Source organism: Bubalus kerabau, chromosome 10 (assembly GCF_029407905.1).
Source record: "Bubalus kerabau isolate K-KA32 ecotype Philippines breed swamp buffalo chromosome 10, PCC_UOA_SB_1v2, whole genome shotgun sequence".
Classification (NCBI taxonomy): domain Eukaryota; kingdom Metazoa; phylum Chordata; class Mammalia; order Artiodactyla; family Bovidae; genus Bubalus; species Bubalus kerabau.
The window spans coordinates 75,722,121-75,749,382 of NC_073633.1; the positions used below are offsets into that span (position 1 = coordinate 75,722,121).

Consider the following 27,262-nt stretch of genomic DNA (forward strand, 5'->3'; position numbering starts at 1 on the left):
ACAAAGGATTTTTAGTATAGTTGAATAGAAATGAGATCTAAATGATAGTAAAGAGTCCATCTTCTTGTATAAAGTGCCAATATGATCATATTCATAATGACTTAAGTTTTATGAATCATGAATTATTAATATGAAAAATGGGATTGTTTGGGGATTAATTTTTGTTTTTTGATTGTATTATCCTTATATTTTATTTAGGAAGATGATCCTCCCAGCGAAGGACAAGTGATTAGGATGCCCCATAAAAAAGTTCATGCCGATGCAATTCTTTCTCTTCTTGCTAAACAAAACCCGGAATCATTAGTTTCACAGCAAGCTGTGTATCATTCAGAGGTACTTTTTAACTTTAATTATTTTTTTCTGTTAGCTCTAAATACAAGAAAAAGATAACAAAAATATTCATAATTTTAGTTAAAGCATGCTAGTACTTCAGCTTATTCAGGGATCAGCCTTGTAGTAACTTTAACCTGAAGCCATAGAGTTATGATTTTTACAACTGAAAGGAATTTAGGCCATCAGTTCTAAACTTCATATTCTACAGATGAAACAAGCTGAAGCCCTTTTAAATGATTTGTGGGGATCAGTCGTTTGTTCTTTCTTTCTGCAGCCATTTACTGAGTATCTACAATATGCCAGACACAGCGTCGGAAAAGATATAAAGATGTTGAGGCAGGATCCCTACTTTTAAGCAGCTTACAGTCCTGTAGGGAAAAAAGAGCTTAAACAATTACTCTACCATGCAGTAACTGATCAAATAACTAGAGAAGTAGATTGAGCCAGATAATCGTTAAGAGCCTTGTAGGCCAGGGTAAAGCCATTGGAGTCCCTTAAGATATTGTGAGCAAGGGAGTCACAAGTTAAGATATTTAAGAAGGCATCAGGAGCCATGGACAAGTGAGGGAAAGATGGAGGCCTGTCAGAACACCATTGGAGTAGTCCAGACTGAGAACATGAACAAAGGCAGTTAAGTAGAAATGGAAAGGAGAGAGATTTAAACTTGAGTATGGAATTGGCACTAATTGGTCACTGATTAAGAGAAGTTGTGCTTGTGTAGTTGTGGACTTTGAAATGCAGAGAGAAGAGTGCCAGGTTGTGTGGGGAAGATACTGAATTTGATTTGAAACATTAGGTGCTTAAGGAAATGCCAGGTGGAAAGGTACAGTGTGGTCACTCAGGCTGGTTAATGATAGAGGTGGGACTTGGATTCTTGATTCTGTTTAGTATTCTTTCTGTTGTGTTTGGTTGTCTGTGCTTGAACAGGTGAGAAACTATCTTTAGATGAACTGGAGATCTGAACTCTGTATATCATCCAGGGAGATGGCTAGCTTTATTTTCTATTAATTTTTAAAGATTTAAATGCTTAGGAAAGATAGAGGAAAAAAGATATGGAACTTAGTAATAGAAAAAAAAATGTAAGTTTAACTTATTCCTTCTTGTTGAAAAACAACTAATTTTTCTGTGACTTATTTAGGTATTGATTAAAAATTGATTTCACTGGAAAGATATTATTTGTAATTGCTGCTACTGAGTTTGAGAAAGTGCTCTCGTAACTCTAGAAACCAAGCTGCTTAGTATAGAGACCAGAAGTCTGAGAGAAAAAGGAGAGAGAAAATGAGACACACAAATGGAACAAAAAATAGTAGAAAATAGCAGAAATGTCAGCATAATTTAAAAATTCCACTAACTTAATCCCTGTTTCCTTCTTTTTGGAAATCAGTAATATTGTTTGGGCTTCTCCAGTGGCTCAGAGGTAAAGAGTTCACCTACACTGCAGGTTGGATCCCTGGGTTGGGAAAATGCTTGAGAGAAAGGAAATGGCAACCCACTCCAGTATTCTTGCCTGGGAAATCCCATGGACAAAGTCTAGGAGGCTACAGTCTGTGGGGTCACAAAAGAGTTGGACACAACTGGACGGCTAACCGCCACCACCACCACCAATATTGGTCCATTTATTCATTCTGTTCTCAGACTTTTCCATCTTTTTAATGCTGGGAAATTTATCTCTACTTTTTCAGTTTTTTTCTTCCTCTCATCTTTTTCCCTCTCTGGCTAAAACTTACTTCCAGATATTAATACTTCTGCTTCTGTTTGTGTCTTCGATTTTCTATCTCTTCATTCTTTTTTACTCTCTTCTTGGAGAGTTCTTCAATCTGATCTGCCAACCACTAATTTGTTCTTTAGCCTACTGTTTATCTGACTTCTATGTTATTCATATTGGATATTCTCACTTGTGTCTTTTTTTAATGATCTTTTGCTTCACATTGTTAGTATTTTTCTTTATTCCTTTTGTATGTGTATATGTGTATATGGTTAATGTTTTTCACTTTTTTTTTTTTAACATTTACTCCTTGAATAATTTGTTTCTTTTGTTATTTGAATTCATGTTCTGAGGCCAGGGTGGGGGCAGTACGATAAGCTCTTCTGTCTGAGAATTAGTGTTGGGTATGGCAGAAAGTGAAGAGGAACTAAAAAGCCTCTTGATGAAAGTGAAAGTGGAGAGTGATAAAGTTGGCTTAAAGCTCAACATTCAGAAAATGAAGATCATGGCATCCGGTCCCATCACTTCATGGCAAATAGATGGGGAAACAGTGGAAACAGTGTCAGACTTTATTTTTTTGGGCTCCAAAATCACTGCAGATGGTGACTGCAGCCATGAAATTAAAAGACGCTTACTCCTTGGAAGGAAAGTTATGACCAACCTAGATAGCATATTCAAAAGCAGAGACATTACTTTGCCAACAAAGGTTTGTCTAGTCAAGGCTATGGTTTTTCCTTTGGTCATGTATGGATGTGAGAGTTGGACTGTGAAGAAGGCTGAGTGCTGAAGAACTGATGCTTTTGAACTGTGGTGTTGGAGAAGACTCTTGAGAATCCCTTGGACTGCAAGGAGATCCAACCAGTCCATTCTAAAGGAGATCAGCCCTGGGATTTCTTTGGAAGGACTGATGCTAAAGCTGAAACTCCAGTACGTTGGCCACCTCATGCGAAGAGTTGACTCATTGGAAAAGACTCTGATGCTGGGAGGGATTGGGGGCAGGAGGAGAAGGGGACGACAGAGGATGAGATGGCTGGATGGCATCACTGACTCGATGGACGTGGGTCTGAGTGAACTCTGGGAGTTGGTGATGGACAGGGAGGCCTTGCGTGCTGCAATTCATGGGGTTGCAAAGAGTCAGACACGACTGAGTGACTGAACTGAACTGAACTGAACTGAAGGACTAAAATCAGGCCACGGTCCGTTTAAGTGAATAGAAGAAGAGACGAGGCGATGAGCCCCAGGAAGGGGCTTCTCAGGCAGCACAGAACCACTCCTGATGGACCACAGCTGTTTGCTGATATTCTGCAATTCAGTTCTTCTGATGGTTGTTATGTCTTTAAAACCCTTAGGAAGAAGTTTCTTTGAGAGGTTTTGTATTCCTGTCCTTGGGTTCAAAGGGGGACAGAGTGAGGAGTGAATGCCTATGGGTTCTTGGTCAGATGTCGTCTGTAACTTTTCACCCCAACTGGGCCTTCATGCTCCCTGATACCATTACTCTGGGGCACTAGTATCTGCAGCCCAGATTGTTGCCAAGATCTTTATGGTTAAGGTGCAAGCAGTGATGATTTCCAGTTAATGAGGCAAAGAGGAAATGACAGCAGCTCTTTACATCAGTCATTCTTCTCACTGCACCCCCTGTAGCCACCTTCCTCCACAGGATGCAGCCCTTTTCCCCCACATATACCAGGTCAAGCTAGCAGTTGGTCTTTCCCAGTGTTTTTTCACAGTTTTTACTTAATTCTCAGAATCCGTGGCTGCTTCTCACTTCTGTAGTTACTCCAGCATTTTTGGGGACAGGGAGCTGGCAGCCTTTGTTAGTGTGTCATCTTGGCTAGACCAGAAGCCCAGAAGTTGGAAGATTATCCTTTCCAGTTTTTTTCTAAGCATCTAAACATTTGCATGTGCGAGTGTGTGTGCTCATGTGTGGGTAATTTTGAGGTATGTATATGTGTTATTCTGCCATCTCATTCTTAAAATTTAACTAAATCCTAAAAGACATACCATATCCTTTTTATCTACCATGTAGTATGCCCTAGTTTATTCTCCTACTGAAAAATTTTTAGACTGATTCCAATTTTTCTTTCTCCAAACTATGAAAAGAATAAAATCCTTTTTTGTACCATGAGGAATTGCCTCTCTACCAGACCACCTTACCTGCCTCCTGAGAAATCTGTATGCAGGTCAGGAAGCAACAGTTAGAACTGGACATGGACCAACAGACTGGTTCCAAATCAGGAAAGGAGTACATCAAGGCTATATATTGTCACCCTGCTTATTTAACTTATATGCAGAGTACATCAGGTGAAATGCCAAGCTGGATAAAGCACAAACTGGAATCAAGATTGCCAGGAGAAATATCAATAACCTCAGATATGCAGGTGACACCACCCTTATGCCAGAAAGCGAAGAAGAACTAAAGAGCCTCTTGATGAAAGTGAAAGAGGAGAGTGAAAAAGGTGGCTTAAAACTCAACATTCAGAAAACTCAGATCATGGCATTCAGTCCCATCATTTCATGGCAAATAGATGGGGAAACAATGGAAGCAGTGAGAGACTTTATTTTGGGGAGCTCCAAAATCACTGCAGATGGTGACTGCGGCCATGAAATTAAAAGACACTTGCTCCTCAGAAGGAAAGCTATGACCAACCTAGACAGCATATTAAAAAGCAGAGACATTACGTTACCAACAAAGGTCTGTCTAGTCAAAGCTATGGTTTTTCCAGTGGTCATGTATGGATGTGAATGTTGGACTATATAGAAAGCTGAGCACCGAAGAACAGATGCTGTGGTGTTGGAGAAGACTCTTGAGAGTCCCTTGAACTGCATGCAGATTAAACCAGTCAATCCTAAAGGAAATCAGCCCTGAATATTCATTGGAAGGACTGATGCTGAAGCTGAAGTTCTAATACTTTGGCCACCTGATACGAAGAATCAACTCATTTGAAAAGACCCTGATGCTGGGAAAGATTGAAGGCAGGAGGAGAAAGGGATGACAGAGGATGAGATGGTCGGATGGCATCACCGACTCAATGGACATGAGTTTGAGTAAGCTCCAGGAATTGGTGATGAACAGGGAGGCCTGGTATGCTGCAGTCCATGGGGTCACAAAGAATTGGACACGACTGGGTAACTGAACTGAACTGAACTGATAGAAGATAACAAGAGGTGGAATTTACTCAGAAGGCACAGGCATTTATAATTTAAATAGACACTAAAGCATTGCTTTTCAACTTTATGAGATTCTGACACCTCATTATGTATTTTTAATCTTAAATTTTTGCCAGTCTGATTAACAGTGATTGACATTAAATGTGTTTTCCTATGTTTTAAACATTTGTTTGTAATAAGAACTAGTAATAATGATATATTTGTAAGTTAAAATACTGCTTTGGTAAGAAAATAGTAGCCATTCTTTGTTGCTACTCTTTGCCTAGAGGGAGCATCTGGTCAGTGAGAGCAGGCTGAGGACAGAACTGCGTTTTGTGCATTTATGTGGATGGGCTGGGTGTGCTCCTGGAGATTATAGATAAACTTAGAGTTGACATGAGTCCGAGATTGGCGTATGATATAAAAATGACAAATGCTTATGTGGTATTAGAGCTTTGTGTGAATAGGGAAGCTAAATCTTCCACAGAGTATTAAGGTGTTTAGCAATTATAAGTACCCTTGAAAATGTTCATCAAAGAGAAGGTACTGTATATTGCACAACATTTATATGGTAGTGGTAGAGTAATATAGGTCTTGTGAAATATTTCTAAGGAAAATGTGTCTGCTGTCATCCTAAACTCTGCCCAAGAATCTCCAAGGGTTTCATATTAATTAAAAACCAATCTTTTCCTGTTTAAAGGATGTTGAGTCATTGATATTCTTTAAGAAAAGTCAGATTACAGAATAAGGGGAGCTATAAATCTGTAGAGGATAATTAGGGTAAATTGTAGAAAATTGTGAATGATGAGCTAAGCAGTTAGATTTTATTTTGTAGTCAACAGTCATCAGAGATGTTTCAGCAGTGATTTCTTCATATATTCTAGTTAAAAAAAAAAACCCTTGGTTGAAATTAAACTCCTTTTAAATAAAAAATATGAGAGCCTTCATATATTGGAATTTTTATTCAGTTCTTGATTAGTAAGCTCATTAATTAGAATATCTCCAAGTCACAACACGTGCTTGTGATTAGGTCACCTAGTTTTTAACACAGAAAGAATTTTAACACATCATTTTTAAAGTTTTTACTTTATATATTTGGTAAAGAAGCATATTTGTAGTTTTTGTATATTTTCAGCAAGAGTTTCATTATAAATTTCATTCTGACAACTTTAGCCCATTTTCATTTAGAAAGAACAAGAGGTAAAATTTCTATTTTCTAATTTTAAACTATATAAACAGTTTAGGTTGTGTGCCAGAATTTAGTGTTTTAAATAATAAAAAATTTCTTGTGTGTTTTATTGCTGTCTAATTTGGAGGTTGAATAAACAGATAATGGGTATTTAACTTCAGAAGAAATACTTCATAAGAAAAGCAAAGCCTACACTTAGGTATCTTATTAAACTAACTTTCATGTAATGTGTATGTGGCTTGATAAGCACTTTCTAAAATACTTTTCAAGCAATCAGGTGGTCTGCATCCTGATACATTTGACAGATATTTTTTGTTTTGACTTGATTTTAATGTCATGTTTATAACAGTGGTTTCTACTTTTTACAGGACTTGGAAAACAGTGTGGGTGAGCTTAGTGAAGGACAGAGGCTGACAGCAGCAGCAGCAGAGAACCTCTTCATGGGACTTTCTGCGTGCGTGCAGCAACCTGTGGCTAAGGCAGAGTCTTCAGATGCAAAATGTGGTCTGAAGCCATCATCTCAGCAGTGTGACATGGTTGCAGGTATTCACCAAAATACCCCTTCCTGATGTAGTGTCTGTTAGAATATTTACTTTGAATCCCATCACACTCTCTCTGTACTGTTTTCATGTCGAATGCTGTATTCTGTTTTGTATTATAACTACAGTAGTGTTCCTACTCTGAATTAAGAAAAGCATAACTGTTTTCAGGTAGAACCTTGCAAACCTTCTTTATTTAAAAGGGTATTCACAATTGAAAAATTTGATAATGACTTTTTCTATATATAGCAATGTTTCCCCAGATGTGATTCATGTAACAGTGTTGGTACATGACTCTCTGGGTGGAAGTTTTGGTAATATGTATATGTCTACTTTAGATTTTTTAGTAGTGATATTATTTTAATGTATATTGGGAAAAAGATGACTAGCACATGAAAACCGTCACATAACATCTTGTGTAGAACAGTGTTTAATTAAGTAATACTGTAGAAGTTCACTCTATGCTGTAGGAATTTCTGACTCAGAATTCAGTGCACTCAGTGTTATTTTGAAACTTTGTTAACTAAACTTTTTGCTGTAATAGTTTGAGAATAAGAGTAGAATAGAGAATATCAGTTTCTGGTATATGTAGTTGATGCTCATTAGGTCCTATAATAGAGACACCACAAACACTGAATTAGGAAATACTGAGCCACTCTTCCTAGAGGAAATCCTGGGTTAGGTTCCTATGAGCCTGTATATTATATTTATATTTATTATATTTATTGATATATACACAACATTTTTGACAATATATAACCTTGCTTTATGTATGTTTCTATTTAAAGGCACTTGTTTAATATACACTGTTGATTCATTAACACTGATTCTCATGAGCAACAGCACTATAACTCATTCCTGAATGAAACTTACCTACCACCTATATTTTTTCTGTAAGGCCCATCAAAGCTTTTTGCACTTTGGAACACTGAAGAGCACTTCTGCACTATGTTTTGGGGCCATTTTAAAGAGCAAAATCACCAACAAAACATATAAGAATGTGGAAAACCTGTCACTAAATAGACAGCAAAAAAGAATACTTGTTCACAGCGTAAGAGCTGATAAGAAAGCAGAGCAGCCTGTGCTCAGCCTCACCTGCTGAGTGTGTGTCGGGTGATTCAGGTCTCACTGCTGTGTGCATGCATGCATGTCCACAAGTCGCATGTGCTGAATGTTGATTTCAGGGTTGCAAATACATTGTATCAGGTGGATTTGTAGAAATGAAGTCTTCAGAGTAATGAAGATCAACTATATTCTCATTTATTGGTAATCTCATGTTTATTATTGCAGTCTCTTAAATGAAAAGAACTTCTGGAGTCATGCAGATTTGCCAGAAATCAGAAAGAAGTACATTGGTGTAGAGTATTTAGACTGTCAGTTTTATATTAAGCTTTCCACCTTATCGTTCAGAAATGAGAGACTCTCAGGACTGAATTTTCCATGGGAATAAATATAAATTAATACTTGAATTATTTATTTTATGCACATAGTAGGAGAATTCATTTTTAACAGTATTTTAAATTAGGGTTCAAAGTAGTATAAAATACGACTTCTATATCTGTATCCAGCTAACTGTGCAGATTGTGATTAAATAGAATCGACACTAGATGGCTCTCACAGATCACTTGAGAGCTGCTTGGTACTTGTGAACAAAGAGGTACTTACTGAATTGTTACCGAATAAAATCCATTAGGATGTATCCTATTTAGTCCCTCCTTATGGTATCACCTAGCTGGTTACGTACAGACCAGTACATTTTTAATTGTAGGTACTCTGTAGATATTTATTTAATTGAATTGAAAACAATAATAAGTTCATGGCAAATTAGATGGGGAAACAGTGGAAACAGCGGCTGACTTTATTTTTGGGGGCTCCAAAATCACTGCAGATGATGATTGCAGCCATGAAATTAAAAGACGCTTACTCCTTGGAAGGAAAGTTATGATCCACCTAGACAGCATATTAAAAAGCAGAGACATTACTTTGTCAACAAAGGTGCATCTAGTCAAGGCTATGGTTTTTCCAGTGGTCATGTATGGATGTGAGAATTGGACTATAAAGAAAGCTGAGTGCCACAGAATCGATGCTTTTGAACTGTGGTGTTGGAGAAGACTCTTGAGAGTCCCTTGGACTGCAAGGAGATCCAACCAGTCCATCCTAAAGGAGATCAGTCCTGGGTGTTCATTGGAAGGACTGATGTTGAAACTGAAACTCCAGTACTTTGGCCACCTGATGTAAAGAGCTGACTCATTTGAAAAGACCCTGATGCTGGGAAAGATAGGGCAGAAGGAGAAGGGGACAATAGAGGATGAGATGGTTAGATGGCATCACCGACTCATTGAACATGGGTTTGGGTGGACTCCGGGAGTTGGTGATGGACAGGGAAGCCTGGCGTGCTGCGGTTCATGGGGTCGCAAACAGTCGGACACGACTGAGTGACTGAACTGAACTGAATGTGGCATTAGATTAAGTATGTAGATGAGTCATTATAACAGAGTGGCTAAGAGCTTGAGCTTTTGAAGTTTTGGAAATCATTTTAAATTCCAGATCTGTATTTTTGGGCAAGTAACTTAATCTTCTGAGCCCAAGTTTCTTCATCTATCAAGTAGAGATAATATTAATGTACTAGTTATCTATTTCCGTGTAATAAATTACCCCAAAGTTTAGCAGATGAAGACAGGAAATATTTATTCTCTCTCACAGTTTTGAAAGCCATGAATCTAGGAGTGGCGTAGCTGCGTGGTTCCCAGGATCTCTCATGGGGTGTAGTTAATCTGTTGGCTGGAGCTGCCATCATCTAAGGACTTCAGCTGGGGCTGGAGGATCTGCTTTCCAAGCTCATTCACATGACTGTTGGCAAGATGCCTCCGTTCCTCACCACGTGAGCCTTACTGTTATGCTGCTCATGACATAGCAGTTCGCTTTTCCCAGAGTGGATGATCTGAGACACAGTGAGCACCCAAGATGGAAACCCATGGTGTTTTATAACCTAAAGTCAGAAGTGACATGTCATCACTTCTGCCACATTCAGTTAATAGCAAAGACCAATCCTGGAATAATATAGCAGGGGATTACAGAAAGGTCTGAATACCAGGCAACAATCGTTAGGGGGCCGTAGTGGAAGCTGCTTATCAGAAACAGTATCTGCCTCATAAGGTTATTAGAGGTCAGTCAGTCAGTTCAGTCGCTCAGTCGTGTCCGACTCTTTGTGACCCCATGAACCACAGTATGCCAGGCTTCCCTGTCCATCACCAACTCCTGGAGTCTACTCAAACCCATGTCCACTGAGTCAGTGATGCCATCCAACCATCTCATCCTCCATCATCCCCTTCTCCTCCCACCCTCAGTCTTTCCCAGCATCAGGGTCTTTTCAAATGAGTCAGCTCTTGTATATAAAGTAGTTAGCACTATACTTGACACATGATACTGTTTTGGAGAAAGTAAAAATACCTTCTCAAATACATTTAATAGAACCAGAAATTACACACAGTTGCCTAAAAAAAAGGTGCCTATAGAGGACTAGTTTGTCCCTCTTATTTTAAGTATTTTGTTACATATGGTCATTGTAGAAGAATGAGTCCCATGTATCATTATTTCTGCTACTGTCTAATCTCATGCCCTTCATGTTGATTTCTAATAGCTTCCTCTACAGAGGCTGATCTGTTCTTACCTTGCCTGTCCCCACTTCTCATTTTCAGAAAGTATCCTATTTGCAACTTACAGTCCTAGACCACTGTTTCTAATTCAGGTTGGGTTGAATAACAAAAAGATGCTAAATAAGGTTTGAAGAATTGTTTTAAGAACCCTAAAATGTGAACTGGTATTTTGAACAAACTCTGAGGACTCTGAGATTTACTACCAATTATAACTCTTCATCTGATCTGATCTGATCTGATAACTCTTCATTTACTCAGAAAATGCACTAAATACCTGCATGTACCCGTCACTGTATTGGTACTAAATAAGGGTTTTGAGAGGCAGAGGTAATAGCTGTCTGCTCTCCAGGAAGTTTACAAACTCATGTAGGATAATGTGAGACAACAATTACAATATTGTTGATTAATGCAACAACACAGGCTGCTATGGGAGCACAGAGGAGGAATAACCCACACATGAGGGCTCAGAGGAGGTTTCCCGGAAGAGCCAATGTGAAACTGAGTATTAGAGGAATTAGCCAGACTATGAAGTGTGATAAACATGTTCCAGTTTGTGCATTTACGTATTCAGAAAATATTTTTTGATTGCTTGCTCTGCTCTAAGGATATTCTAGGTGGTAGGAACATAAAACCTGGTAACACCTTATTCTTAGTGAATTTTTTCTCTAGTAGAGATAGTATATGAGAAAGCAAAAACATGCAATAGGTTATTGTGGTTATTGTTTAGCAGTCCAAATAGGATTGGGGTACAGGTCAGTTGTATCTGGGGAGGGCAATCAAGAAAGACATCATATGTGAGCTTACTTGAAATGAGTTCTCAATGATGAATAGGCATTTGCTGTGTAGTAAGTGTAGGAGAAACCTTCATGGCAGAATACATAATAAGACAAGGGGATAAAGTTGAAACGACAAAGAAACTTAAGCAGGGAAGTGTAAGTACTTTGTCACAGCTTTAGAGCTTAGGATATAATGAAATTGGACCAGTAAGCAGAAACCAGGTAGATATAGATGATAACATCCAGTGGTTTTTGGATTTACTCTTAAGATAGTAGAGATTTATTTGTGTGCAAAATGGAAAATAATTCCAATTGCTTTATATTTATTCCCATGGAAAAGTCATTTGTGAATTTCTGTCAATTCTGAATGTTTTATAATATCCACAGATCCATTAAGAATTGTATATAAATGAGTGAAATGATCAAATTTGCCTTTTATTTGGCAAGAACATGTGAGGTGCAGTGTGACGGATGGATTGGAGAGAATTAAGTCTGGAGGCACAGTTACAGTAAACTTGGTGAGTCATTATTGAGCAGCAGGGAAGTATAAAAAGGGAGATTTGGTAGACATTTGAGAAGGAGGGTGGACAAGACTTAATTTGGATATGAGAAATGCAAAAGAAGAGAGGGTCTAAGAAATCTCTAGGTTTCTGGCTAGAATGATTTGATAGTTGGTATCTCCATTCACTGAGGGAGAGAGGAGATATGGAGGAAAGATAGAATTAGGAGGAAATAAGAATGAGTGGAATTTGAGGTGCCTTTGGGTTTCATACAAATGGAGTAACTTACTAGACGTGCAAGAACCAAAGCTGCTGCTGGCACTGGCAAGTCAAGCAGACTGAGGCTACCATGGCTGCTTTTTCAAAGCAATAGTATTCTAGACAAATAAAATTAGGGATTTCAAATTATAATTAATTGAATTAAATTTGACTTGAATGGAATAATCCTTTGAGCATCCCTCCTAAAAAGGGATAACTAACATAATTACACTCAATGAGTGTAATTTTTAGAAGTGAGGTAGCAAATGCAACATTGTTGTCATTGTTGTCATGGCATCCTTGCCTGACCCCTTATCACTGAGTTAGATACCGTCAAATATTCTCTCTGTGTAGTCCTCTAATGTCACCTGCCTAATGTTGCTCTTATGACACTGATTTGTAATCTCCCTTGAGAGTGGGGACTTCATCTTGTCTGCTGTCATAGCTCTGGCATCTAGCAGAGAATGTAGCATAGTCAGTAAATAAAGGTTAAGTGATAGAGTGTTTTATGAGCGGAGAGTTATTATGTACTTTTAATGCTTTTGGGAGATGTTTGTTTATATACTTTTGGGTTTCTACATATAATTTTTTTATTTTATCACAGTCTATCTTATGTCTTTGTGACTAATTTTGTTCATTACACCCATGCGTCAACCACATATCATTTTATATAAAAACAAAATGTGATTATATTATATATTACTTTAAAGTATAGATTCTTTTTTTAATGTTCTTCATCTACCCTTCCTCCTCACATTTTTTCCTGTCCCACTTTATGCCTTATCTCAGGTAACACATGTTAAGATTCTGATATGTAACCTTTTAGGTTTTTTTTCCTTCTGCATATAATTATATATGATAGGTACATATGGTGTGTATATATTTGTTGTCATTTTTCAAGTTGAGATTATATCATGCGTTTTGTTTTCACCCAGGAAACCCTGTGGAAATTACTCCAGGTCAACTAGTATTACTTAAATTCATTCTTTTTATTGACTGCGTAAAACCTTTCAGTATGGATTTCCAGTAATTTATTCAGTTATTGCTTTGTTGCTGAATGTTTACTTTATTATCATTTCCCCCCACTATAAACAATGCTAGAGTAAATATTCACTCATGTATAGCCTAACATTGGAGAAGGAAATGTCAACCCACTCCGGTACTCTTGCCTGGAGAATCCCATGGACAGAGGAGCCTGGCAGGCTACAGTCCATGGGGTCACAAAGAGTTGGACGCAACTGAGCGACCAACAACAACAGCAACATAGCCTAGCAGATTGCTGCATTATATATTTAGGGAGTAGTTTCCCAGAAATAACAGGTCCAAGGGAAAATATATTTTAAATTTTAAAATAGATATGCCAAGTTGCTGTCTTAAAAGTTTAAACTAATTTTTCTTTATCAGTAATATATTACAACCTTTCCCCTGTATCCCTGCCAGATATTATTTTTATTACCTTTTTTATTTTTGTCAATTTAAGTATAAACATATGCCTGACTCCTGGTGAGTTTATATTTGATGATTATTTGGCTTTGCTCTTCTGTGAATTACCCATTTAAGTTCTTCCCCTGTCAGGTTATGTTTTTCTTATAACTTTATGTAAAACTTTGGCTCAGCTGGTAAAGAATCCGCCTGCAATGTGGGAGACCTGGGTTCAATCCCTGGGTTGGGAAGATCCCAACAAAGGGAAAGGCTACCCACTCCAGTATTTTGGCCTGGAGAATTCCATGAACTGTACAGTCCATGGGGTCGCCAAGAGTCAGACATGACTGAGCAACTTTTACTTATCTAAAAATACAGATTAATGTAAAAAAAGAGAGAGTGATTATTTGCTATACCTAAGAAATTTTCAACAGACTACCTGTAAGTGGAAAATATAATATCTATGGGGTCTTAAAATATCATTTCATTTGAAACAACTTAGTTTATGTGTAGAGCTTCAGGTCTATTTCTGTTGATTAAAATGAGATAGACCATACTGTGCTGTATTTAAAAGATGACCATTAATTAGGAAAAACAGAATTTTTCTGAGAAATAATTTAGCAAGAATGTGAAATAAGAAACAGTGAGTAGGAGTTGAAAGATGAGGATTTTAGTTCCTGTACACCTCTTAACTAGAATTCTGATTTTTGAACAATTGGTTAACTTTCCTGAGCCTTGGCTTTGTCAGTGAAAGACAGTTATAAAATTATCTGATCTTCTTACCTTACAGAATGATTGTGAGATTCAAATTAAATGAGATCATGTATGTGAAAGTGCATGGAGTTTAAAGTGCGATATAAATGTACAGTGATGTTATTAGATAAATATTTGTTTCTGTTCATATTGTCTTCTTTTTATTGATTTGATTGAGATTTGGATGAGGAAAAGAGGAGCTTGATTGTTTGAAGAAAAATATCTACAGAGCAGAGCTAAGCAATATCAACATTTTCTAGTCAGGAAATTGTCCTTTGCTTTAAGATTACATTTTAGATAGAAAGTATTCTATTGACTTTTATTGACCGAAAAGGTATTCTGGAGGGTTAGGAGTTGGTATGTAAGAGTGGGTGTTGTGTGGGGGCTGCATAAACAACTTGCTGATTGGAACCCTAGAATAATCCATAGATAAGTTTGAACATAGGTGCTTTTTGAATTTGCTATGACCTTTGGTTTTAATTGCAATGAAGGCTTGGTGACAGGCATTTTCTGTTGAAGTATTTCTATTTCTAATTTAGCAGGTGAGAAATATTGGTGATTTTAGCCAATTTTTCTTCCTTTAAGAAATAGTTTAACTTTTTGTTTACTTATTTGATAGCAGATGCTGTTTATGAAGATTTATGTGCTAGTCATGGTCCAATGAGTTTGGGAGAATTGGAGTTGCAACCAGATCCTCACGTTACTCTTTCCACAACACTTCTGACAGCACAAGAAAGTGACGTTAAATTATCAGAAGCCGCTGAAGACTTTCCTCAGGTACCCAATTAAGTACTTGTGCTTTACTTAAATCAGAATGGTAACAGTATTGCCTTAGCATGGTACACTATCAAGAGTACAGTCTCTGGAATCAGACAGCCTCAAATCATGCCTCCTTTTTTCTGTTTTTTTTTTTTACCTGACTCAAACTTGGCTATAAATCTTAGCTTATCCAGCTTCTAGCTGGGACCTGGAATACATACATAGCTTTTTTTCTAAGTCTTAATTTCCTTGTCTTTAAATTAAAAATTAGAAATAATGTATATAAAAATGCCTGTTACCTAGGTAGATAGCTATGTTCTATATTCCCATGCAATAACTAGCTTAGTAGTTTGTGCATAGTAGGTATTCAGTAAAAATTTATTATATTAAAATTCATGAATTCTTGTGTACTGAAAAAATAGGATACTCTCCAAGATGTAAAAAAAAAGAATGCCCATGTTAAATTAAATGCAATAGCATTTAATTACAATGCTATTACAATGTTTCTCATTGTGGATTAATTTATTCAATAAATAGTCATGGTATGGTACTGTATAGCATTGCAGGGTGTTGCAGATGAAAGCCAAAAATGTATAAGATAAAGATTGTTTATGGAATACCCTATTATGTAGGGTTTAATATTAATGACCTATGACCAAATAAAGATCAGGAAAAAACTAATAATAAATATCTGTTAGTCACTTCTGTAATAAAATAAAAGTTGTGACCTTGGGCTAGGCAAAAATGGCACCAAAAATTGTGTCCGTGAAAGAAAAAAGTTAATAAACTGGTCTTATCAAAAATAAGAATTTCACTTTAAGACACACTGTTAAAAGAATGAAAAGACAAGCTACAGATTGGGAGAAGATATTTGCAAATCACTTATCTGATAAAAAGCTTATATCTAGGATATATAGGGAACTCAGAATTCAATATTAAGAAAACAGTCCAATTAAAAAAATGGATGAAATCTTTGGATAGATACCTTACCCAAAGAAGTGAGCACATAAAAAGATTTTCAACATCAAGTAATCATTAGGAAAATGTCAGTTAAAACCACAATGAAATGCTACTACACACCCATTAGAACATCTAAAATTAGAAAGGCTAACAAGCCAAATTTTGGCAAGTGTAAAGCACTTAAACTCATATGCTGCTGTGGGAATGTAATATGATTCAACTGCTTTGGAAAACAGTTTAGCAATTTCTTAAAAAAATAAAACGTACACCTACCATATGACCCAGACATTTCACTTCTAAGTATTTATTTACCCAAGAGAAACTAAAACATGTCTACACAAAGACTCACACATGAATGTTGATAGCAATTTTCCATCCATGGGTCAGAAAGATCCCTCCAAGAAGGAAATGGCAGCCCACTCCAGTGTTCTTGCCTAGGAAATTCACCGACAGAGGAGCCTGACAGCTGCCATCCATGTTGTTGCAAAAGAGTCAGACACGACTTAGTGACTAAACAACAGCAAAAACTTTACACACACAAATGTCCATAGTTGCTAAATATACACATTTTGGCATATCTAAAAGATGGAATACTATTTAGTAAGAAGAAGCCATGGACTACTGATACAGAGTAACATAGATGATTTTCACAAGAGTTATGTTGAGGGGAAAAAAGACAGAACCCACACCCAAATAAGAGTGTGTACTTTATGATTTCACTTATATAAAATTCTAGATGATGCAAGCCAATCTGTAGTTATAGGAAGGAATACAGAAGGTTATGAATAAACTTTTGAGATTGATGGATTTATTCATCATATTATCTTGATTGTGATGATCACTTCATGGGTATATACATATGTCAAAATTTAGCAAATGATACACTTGAAATCGGAGAAGGCAATGGCACCCCACTCCAGTACTTTTGCCTAGAAAATCCCATGGACAGAGGAGCCTGGTAGGCTGCAGTCCATGGGGTCACTAGAGTCGGACACGACTGAGTGACTTCACTTTCACTTTTCACTTTCATGCACTGGAGAAGGAAATGGCAACCCACTCCAGTGTTCTTGCCTGGAGAATCCCAGGGACAGGGGAGCCTGGTGGGCTGCCGTCTATGGGGTCGCACAGAGTCGGACACGGCTGAAGTGACGTAGCATCAGCAGCAGCACACTTGAAATATATGCTGTTTATTGTCTATCAATTGTACCTCAATAAAGATATTTAAAAAATAAAAGAAAGATTGCTTTCCTTTATTTATTGGCCTGTTTTAAAATAAAACTGCAACGTGTTACCATTAGAATGGCTTCAAAAAAATTCATTTCTTAGATTTCCTTTATTAAAGGAAAAATAGACTGGTGATAATAATAGCATAAACTTATTTCTAGTGCTTATACTCAGCTGGATGCTGTTCTATGTTTGTTACATATTTAACTCATTTAATCCTTACAACAACCTACTGAGGTAATTATTATTATCATCCCCATTTTATGAATGAGGAAATCGAGGTATTTGAGCATTAAGTAACTTACCCAAAGTCAAAGCTAGGTAATGCCTTACCCAGATTTGAATACAAGCAGTTTAGCTCCATAATCTGCATGCGTGCGTGCTCACCTCTTTGTGATCCCCTGGACTAGAGCCTGCCAGGCTCCTCTGTCCACGGGATTTTCCAGGCAAGAATACCAGAAGGGGTTGTCCTTCCTTTCTCCAGGCGATCTTCCTGATCCAGGAATCAAACCTGCATCTCTTGAGTCTCCTGTATTGGTAGGCAGGTTGTTTACCACTGAGTTGCCTGGGAAGCCCCACAATACTCTGTGGTTAAGGGAGGCAGTCAATAGGAAGGTTCATAGGAACGTTCTAGTTGAAGTGGCCTGAGATAGTCATAGTACTCATCTTAGAAATACACATCAAAATAATATTTCCTTCAGGGCAGAAACCTACATAACAAAGGCTCTAAACTTAAAAGACCAGCGGTAAGGCTAGTTGTGACTATTGCAGCTTGAAACTGCTCATTCTTACCTGTAGATCAATAGGTCCCTGCCAGAACTGGAGTGGTTCCATTTGAGTCCATGTGGATAGGTTTCAGATTCTTCTCTGCTTGTATTTTGATAAGAGTTCAGAGACATCTTAAGTTTCTGTCAAATTGTATTTGGTAGCTGTTCTTAGAGACTCATTCATAACTAGACTCATAAAATAGGAAAGAAAGAATGGCTAAATTCATCACAATTTGTAATATGTGATTGTGAAGGAACTTTACCACTGAAAATTTTAAATTTGATTAGATTGTAGTAAGGAAAAGAGATGATGAGGCTTATGGTAGAATATACATTTCTTGAGTGACAAAGGATAATAATACCTCCTCAACACTTGTGAGAATTAAATGATGTTATTATATATAAAAGCTTTTTGAAAATTGCAGTACATTATGCAGATTTTCATTTTATGCAAAAATAGTTATATGGAAGTACTTACAGCCAAATTAAGTTTTTATCCTGTCTAAATCCATCATGTATGTATCTAGAATAGTTGATTTATAAGTAGCTCTGAATTCTCTAGTAAGAAATAGAAGCCATTTGCATATTTGAAATCTGTATATTATCCAAATCTTTTGAAAGATTTTATTTGTAATATCTTTTCTTTTGTAATATGTACTCCGTTACCCATCTGGTACTTAGAAAGCATGCATAGTATTCAAATTTTATATAATAAACATGTAAATAATTGCTCAGATCTTTTAAAAGTAACTTAAAAAATGATATTATGACTTCATGTCTTTAATTCTTTAGTACCAACAAAAGCAAGGCCAAGATGTTAAGCAAGTTGAACACAAGCCAGTTCAAAGTCGTTTAATACGTGTAAGAAATAAATCTGATATTTCACTTTCACAGCAGCAAGGTAAGACTAGTTTTCTTGTAATAGTAGTTGGATACTTGTGATACTGAACAAATACATAATGAGAATTCTTTACTTTTATATGTCTTATTATCTCTAGGGTTTTGTTTTTGTTTTTTCACATTTAGTCCATTGGGATTAAGACTCTCATCCTGTATTTGAGTATATATTTGTTAGTTCTTTTTATCAGTAAATGCTATTTCTAATAGATTTTAAAAACTCTTAGGTAGTATTTTTCTTTTAATCTTATTTTTTGGTTCTTGTACAATTGAATGTCAGTATCTTTTATCTATGTACAAGTCTGTAACATAGTTGTCTGTTTTAAATTATGATAAAGGCAGCAGTTATGGATATTCAGGAGCTTTGTAAAGGCTGTTTATATTGTGTGGTGATTTGATTAACAGGTGCAACTTATAAAACAAAGGACTCTCATGTTAAATGCTGTCATATGAATGAACTTTTCTGTATTGTTTGATTACGAAATGATGTGGCTGACTGATTCTAGACTCAGTATCACAGCATTTTGATGTTGTCTTTATGTTTCTACAAGGTTGCTTTGTTTGCCTTCCTGCTTCTTAGTCATTTAAATTTTATATAACTTAAATTCTGAAATTTGGCAGTAGAAATTAAGATGTTTTTTGTTTAAAAATTCTTCTATCTGCAAAAGTGTTAGGAGTATTTTGAGCAGTAGCATTTTTTTTTTTTTTGCTTTTGTATTTGTGGTTTTTTTTAGCTCATGTATTGAATGCCAGTCTAATTGCAAAGGTAACTAGGCATTTGGCATTTTGGGGAAGACCTAAATGAGAAAGAGCTTAAGATTATGTTATTTATGTTTTTACTTTTCTCTTTGTTTTCTCTTCCTTTCTTGCTCCAGCTTTTCAGAACTTTGCCCTCCTGACCACTTTTTTTAAACTTAACAATGGTACAATAATGTTAGTTATTATGTTGATATTATATTTTAGAACCCTATGGAAAATTGCATGTAAAGCTTTCCTCATTGTATTAAATCATAACTATGTAGATACGAGCAAAGGAATATGCCTAAGATAGTATCAAAACTGCCTTGATGTCCTACTGAATTCTGTTACCACTCATGGCCAATGACTGTATATTTAATTCAGTTTTCTAAAAAAACATATAATTTCTTAAATGTATAAATGAATTTTATCTCCTTGGAGAAGGTTGTATGTAATAAAACGATCATTTTTCTCAGCTGATAAGGAAAATATATCTGGGAATATTTTAAAGGTAAATCTCTTTAGGAAAGTGACATTGTTTTCAGTTTCATGAATATGAATGGCCACAAGATGGCAATATTTAAATTTTTGTTGATTTACAACAATGTCATTAAATAATGTCCAATTAACATTTAATGTCAATAAAAATAATAAAATAGAAGAAGCCAATGTGTTAGCTAGTGATGCAGTTTTATTTAGAAAGAATTTAGAATAATTGGATTTAATACATGTAAAAATTATTTTCATTTAATTTTACATCTAATACAAAGAATCTGCCTGCAATGCAGGAGACCCAGTTTGATTCCTGGGTCGGGAAGATTCCCTGGAGAAGAGGTAGGCTACCTACCCCAGTATTCATGGGGGTCAGACGGTAAGGAATCCACCTGCAACGCAGGAGAGCTGGGTTCCATCCCTGTGTTGGGAAGATCCCCCTTGAGGAGGGCATGGCAAACCCATTCCAGTATTCTTACCTGGAGAACCCCCATGGACAGAGCAGCCTGGTGGGCTACAGTCCATGGGCCACAAAGAGTCAGACGCGACTGAGTGACGAAGCACAGTTACAGTATAATACAGAAGTTAGGGGAGCAGGCCTATGTCAGCTTTAACCAAGACAGATAAATACCCAGTGGGCTATAGATAGAACATTTCAAATAGGAGTCGAGTGTTTCACTCTGTAATTGATATATATCTCCCTACTAAATACTTTTTGAATGAATATGATTCCTTTGGCAATAGTCAGTTACGACTTTTTTCCCCCATAAATTTTGTGGGTTTTTTTCCTCTGATAAAACTCTGATACATTGCCAAATGTTTTAGAGACTAGAAAAGTCAGAGTGCCAAAATAATCCTCTAGGGCTTTCAGGACTTTGACTGACCTTGAAGGAATTCAATCCTATCTTTCATACGCAAAGGGCCTTGAAGATAATGAAGGAAATTCACCTTATCAAAACCACATCTTTTCTGGAAGATAAATTCTTCTACGAATACTTGAACCCAAAATTATGGCTGTTTCAGGAAGAAGTATCATGTATTTCACTTTGAAATGTATAGTAGTTTTATGTGTGTGTGTGTAGAAACCAAGCCATTTACCAGCAATAGTGGTAGTTTTTCAGTGATCATCCATTAAAAATTGACTGAAGATAATGGTAGAACATAGATTCTAGCACTAAGCTTTTGGGAAATCTGTAAAGACAAGATTTCTCCTCTCTCCTGGATTATTACTTTCAGATTTTAACACAAAAGAGAAAAATTGATCTGAGTTCCAAAAGATGATATCTTTGAAATCTAACAGTAAAACTCTTGGCTTTGAATTCATTAAATGTATTTTTGATCACATGATATCACTTATCTGATTCTAAGCCCTGATTAGTTATCTAACAGTTTTATAGTGAAAGCAGCTTTTTAATAATTTAACAACTCATTTTCCCCCCCTTTCACTGTGCAACTTAGCTTTCCTCAGTACCAATGAAGTATTTGTATTTAAATTCATGTATTCGTTATGAACCCAGGAACAATTAAATTCTATTGTGATGTATTAAAATAGTTCACTTTAAAAAATACTTTTCTGTAGTTTTTCTCTTAAAATTTTAAGAACTTCATAGTAAATAATAAATTAGAAAGTCAAACATGCTTTGCTAGAGTCAAGGGGAAAATATTAGAGTATATGTTTTGTGGTTAAATAGTTGTCAAAGATGTTTAAAATTACAGCATTCTTCAGTTTTCTTATTTATAGATGATATATGTTGCTCAGAAAATATGTATCAAAGTGCTAAAAGTAATTAATATAATTGCAATAATTTATCAAAATCTGGTTACTTTTTTGTGGGAAATCACAGATAGGTTTTTTTTTTTTTACATTATGTATTGAATTGGGCTTCCCTCGTGGTAAAGAATCTGCCTGCAATGCAGGAGACTTGGATTCCATCCCTGGGTCGGGAAGATCCCTTGGAGAAGGGAATGGCAACCCACTCCAGTATTCTTGCATGGAGAACTCCACCGGCAGAGGAGCCTGGCAAACTACAGACCATGGGGTCACAAAGAGTTGGCTCAGTGGATATGAGTTTGAGCAAACTCCAGGAGATAGTGAAGAACAGGGAAGCTTGGCATGCTCTGGCCCATGGGGTCGCAAAGAATCAGACATGACTTGGCGACTGAGCAATACCAACAAATGTCTTGAATTTAATTCCTTTACATCTTAGCACCTTTTATACCTCACTACAGTGATTGTAACTTCAGATATGTGAGAATTAGGAAATTCAAAGCTTATATATATTTGGAAGCTATTTCTAACCACAAGTGCAAATGAAAATTTTTGCCTTTGTATTTGAAATATAGTTAAGTTACAATAGATCTCAGAATTACAATTGATTTTAGTAATTTTAAAATCACAGTTAAAAGTTTGTTTAATTGATTTTTTTCTCATAAGGTATGACAGTAATTTAAAAACCATGTGTATAGATCTCTTAGTAGTGTTCCCGGAAGAAGGGGCACAGACTAACAAGTCTGCCCCAAATCCATGTAACCAAATGTTTAACAAGCATAATCTGAGTAAATGTGTTTTTTACAAATGCATGCTATTACTGATTAATAAAATAGAAATTCACTTTAAAATGTTGCTGAATGTGGGGTTTCTGTTTCCCCGTAGGAGGAGGAAGGTGGAGAGTGTCACTTCTAACTATAATAAAATGTCAGATAAAGTATAAAATCATAGCATTTCTTGAACCAATCAGATAGCTTATAATGTAGAGCAAGTAGCTTAAAGTCCACAGAAAGGCAGACTTCTCCAGAGAGATGGGACGCAAGAACTGTGTCAACAGAGACTGTGCCACAACATAGTCACAGCACCATACAAGCAGATAAAGATGTTGACTGAGCTTTTCTTTAATGAATTACTAAAAGCCAAGCATAGAGCCATTGGTAGCTACTGATATAAAAGTAGTTCACTGCTACTTGGAATCTCTTCTCCATAGACCTCTGGAAAAAGAAAGAATGGGAGCTAGGACAGGAGACTGGAGAGATTCTCATTCACTGATACAGTCTTAGAAGAGTAGCTCCCACTGCCAGAAAAATGGGAGAACTCGTTCCAGCATAACCCTGATACCAAAACCAGCCAAAGACTCTACTGGAAAAGAAGATTATAAACCAATATCCCTCATGATCATAGACAAAAAATTCCTCTACAGGATACTGCCAAACTGAACTGACACTTTTTATTATTCAGCATTCAGCTGCATTTTCCCAAGTCCTTGCTGAACCTGCAGTTGAAAATGGCTTCAGTTCGGTTCAGTGCAGTTGCTCAGCCATGTCTGACTCTTTGAGACCCCATGGACTGCAGCACGCCAGGCTTTCCTGTCCTTCACCATCTCCCGGAGCTTGCTCAAACTCGTGTCCAGTGAGTCAGTGATGCCATCCAAAAATGTCTTATTCATCCTTAACTCCACCCTCCAGATCTTTGGTGCCCTGAATGTAATCTTTTTTGTTTGTTTGTTTTATGTAATTATGGTTGACTCTGCTGGGTCTTTGTTGCTGGTCAGGTTTTTCTGTAGTTGCGGCGAGCGGGGGCTGCTCTCTAGTTGCAGTGCGTGGGCTTCTCACTGCGGTGGCTTCTCGTTGTGGAGCACAGGCTCTAGGGCATGCAGGCTTCAGTAGTGGCAGCTCCCGGGCTCTAGAGCACAGGCTCAGTAATGTGGTGCATGTGCTTCGTTGCTTGGTGGCATGTGGGATTTTCCTGGATCAGGGATCAAACCCATGTCTCCTGCATTGGCAGGTGTCTTCACCATTGAAGCACTAGGGAAGCCCTGAACATAATCTTAGCAATAGTTTCCATTTACTGAAGCTTTATCAGGCACTTTATGTTGTCTCATTTATTCCTCATAATGCCACGCCACGCAGTTAGTAATTATTCCCATTTATATGAGAAATGATAAAGTTCATGAAGGTTAACTAACTTTCCCAAAGCACACAGTTTAGAAAATGAAGGTCTAGAATTCAAGCCCATATCTACTTGAGGGCAAAATTGATGTTCTTTTCCTTGTTTTATACCCTTTTATTGAGTGAACGCTTAATAAATATTTATTGTACGACTTAATAGTTTATGGCAAGAGCTGCCTTTACCAACTCTGTATTCTCCAGACTGATTAAAGTTTCAGAGAAAGTGATATATAGGATGGTTTTGTAGTTTATTTGTTAAGATAGGCTTTTCTATTTATGTAATAGACCTTGTTTCCCCGCAGAGCACTGTGCTTAAATACAGTCAGTGATCAATGTGTTGATTGAATTGAATTTGATGATCCAGTCCATTTTGCTTTTGACCCCAAACAACATTTAATTCTGTCATTTAGTAAAAAGAGAGAAAGAGGAAGAGAGGGAAAGAAAAGAAAGAAGAAGAAGAAGAAAATGAGAATAGTTTCTTATAATCATTTTTCAGTTGATAATTTTGAATGTAGACATGGTACAAACAGCCATAGTACAATAGCCTTGTCATTTTTACTTTTCTAAAAGATTTTGTGATTTCTTTTATGTACTAAAATTTTTCGTTCTTTGAGGATGTATTAGTTAAGCAAGGGGAACAGGCAACCAAGAATATGCCCAAAGTAGAGAAAGTTAAATTGGGTTACATGTTAGTCAGTGGGCAGTATTTTTGAACTCTAAATGAAATAGAAGTAGTGTGAGCATTCCTTCACTCATTCTTGATTTTTAAAATGGAGATAATTGTAAAATTTTACCTTTCATAAGGTACAGTTCATTCATTTTTATCCAGAAATTTTTGCACTAAAAGAAATCCCATACCCAATAGTATTCATTCTGTACCCTCCCCTCCCCCCAGATCCTGGCAACTACTAGTTTACTTTCTATCTCTATGGGTTTACCTATTCACATTTTATATACATGGAATCATACAGTATGTGGGTTTTGTGTCTGTCTTCTTTAACATGTTTTCAAGGTTCATTCATGTAAGGAATGTCATTACTTCACTCCTCTTTATAGTTCAATAATGTTCCATTGTATAGTCATTCTTAGGTCATTATTTTTAGCATCCTTTTTGTGTAAAGGACTGTGAAGGTGCTTTGGAGTTAGAGAAAGAAATAAGACAAAGCATCTTCTCTCAAAGGATAAGAAAAAGAAAAAGGAGTTGTTTGAGAAAAATAATTTCTTTAAAACACTGCATCTCAGAAATAATTGGTTGGAATGCTATTAAATATAAAAAGACAAACATCTTTTTGTAATCACACTGTCAAATTGTCACTTTTTCTTACAGTGCTGAAAAAATAAACATATGGCAGCAAGTGTGTTAGGTCAACTTGCTGATTGTCTTTATGTATATACATTTCTTACATTTTATGTGAGAATGTTTGGATGGAGGTGGGGACATAAGCCATATGAGAGAAGACACTCTTCTGGCACGTTAATGGATTTTTAGCATAGATGAGTATTTCCACTGTTTCTACCAGACAGAATTTACATCTTTTATTTAAAAATAGAAATATATGTGTGTATATATGTTGTGTGTGTGTGTGTGTGTGTGTGTGTGTGTAATCTGAGAGAGAAATGTGCATAACTAAGGCTAAGAAGATTGATAGAAAAAATCTATTGGAAAAGACACTGAAAATTATTCAAGGATTTCTACAACATTTTCACTTGCTGTTGCTAAAGTAATTTCACTTTCTATCTCTGAGTATTTTAATTATGGAAATTATTTACTTTTCTTATTGTTATAGAATTAATGATACATTGTGTATGAAGCACATAGATTTTTCTCAAGTCTTTGATAGTAAACCTGTCTCACCAAAAAACATATAGTAGGGTTGTTTTGAAGACTTGCCAGTATTCCAGAAACCTGTGCAACTCTTTCATAGTTCTTAGCCAGATTTCCTAAAACCTGACTTTAAAGTTTTTATGCTGTTGTTTATAGAAACCAAATTGATATAAAACATAATTTAAATTATTCATTAAACTTAGTAGCCTTTTTATTTAGCAGCCATTAATTAAATAAAATTTAACCTTCCAAAATAACCACAGAGATAAGTGTAGATCTGATAACATCCTTGTATTTTAATATCAGTGAAATGCTGAACTAGGAGTAGGAAAATTGCATGCAGTCAGATGAATAACCTTTGGTTTTGTTGAACTGGGAATGATCCCTCTGCTACCAAGAACCAAAGGTTATAATTCTGATTAGTGAAGCATTTGATCTTCTTACTCCAGATGTAGTAGTAGTTCTGTTATACTACATTCTACAGTAGAAGTGAGAAATAGATTTAAGGGACTAGATCTGATAGACAGAGTGCCTGATGAACTATGAATGGAGGTTCGTGACATTGTACAGGAGACAGGGATCAAGACCATCCCCATGGAAAAGAAACGCAAAAAAGCAAAATGGCTGTCTGGGGAGACCTTACAAATAGCTGTGAAAAGAAGAGAAGCGAAAAGCAAAGCAGAAAAGGAAAGATACAAGCATCTGAATTCAGAGTTCCAAAGAATAGCAAGGAGAGATAAGAAAGCCTTCCTCAGCGATCAATGCAAAGAAATAGAGGAAAACAACAGAATGGCAAAGACTAGAGATCTCTTCAAGAAAATTAGAGATACCAGGGAACATTTCTTGCAACAATGGGCTTGATAAAGGACAGAAATGGTATGGACCTAACAAAAACAGAAGATATCAAGAAGAGGTGGCAAGAATACAGAGAAGAAGTGTACAAAAAAGGGTTTCACGACCCAGATAATCATGATGGTGTGATCACTCACCTAGAGCCAGACATCCTGGAATGTGAAGTCAAGTGGGCCTTAGAAAGCATCACTATGAACAAAGCTAGTGGAGGAGATGGAATTCCAGTTGAGCTATTCCAAATCCTGAAAGATGATGCTGTGAAAGTGCTGCACTCAATATGCCAGCAAATTTGGAAAACTCAGCTGTGGCCACAGGACTGGAAAAGGTCAGTTTTCATTCCAATCCCAAAGAGAGGCAATGCCAAAGAATGCTCAAACTACCGCACAATTGCACTCATCTCACACGCTAGTAAAGTCATGCTCAAAATTCTCCAAGCCAGGCTTCAGCAATATGTGAACCGCGAACTTCCAAATGTTCAAGCTGGTTTTAGAAAAGGCAGAGGAACCAGAGATCAAATTACCAACATCTGCT

General features: G+C 36.6%; 1 protein-coding gene across 15 annotated transcripts in view; it reads left to right on the forward strand.

The window, feature by feature from the left end:
* Positions 1-27,262, forward strand: part of KIAA0586 (KIAA0586 ortholog) — a 130,196-nt gene that overhangs the window by 77,726 nt on the left and 25,208 nt on the right. For 10 of the 15 annotated variants that reach the window (XM_055538206.1, XM_055538193.1, XM_055538192.1 and 7 more), the window contains 4 exons: positions 199-333; positions 6,743-6,917; positions 14,898-15,055; positions 18,781-18,889. In XM_055538206.1, the coding sequence (XP_055394181.1) occupies positions 199-333; positions 6,743-6,917; positions 14,898-15,055; positions 18,781-18,889 (577 nt within the window). Of the gene's footprint in view, positions 1-198; positions 334-6,742; positions 6,918-14,897; positions 15,056-18,780; positions 18,890-19,760; positions 20,265-27,262 lie in introns of those variants that run through there. The other 5 variants (XM_055538195.1, XM_055538200.1, XM_055538198.1 and 2 more) reach the window with 4 other exon arrangements.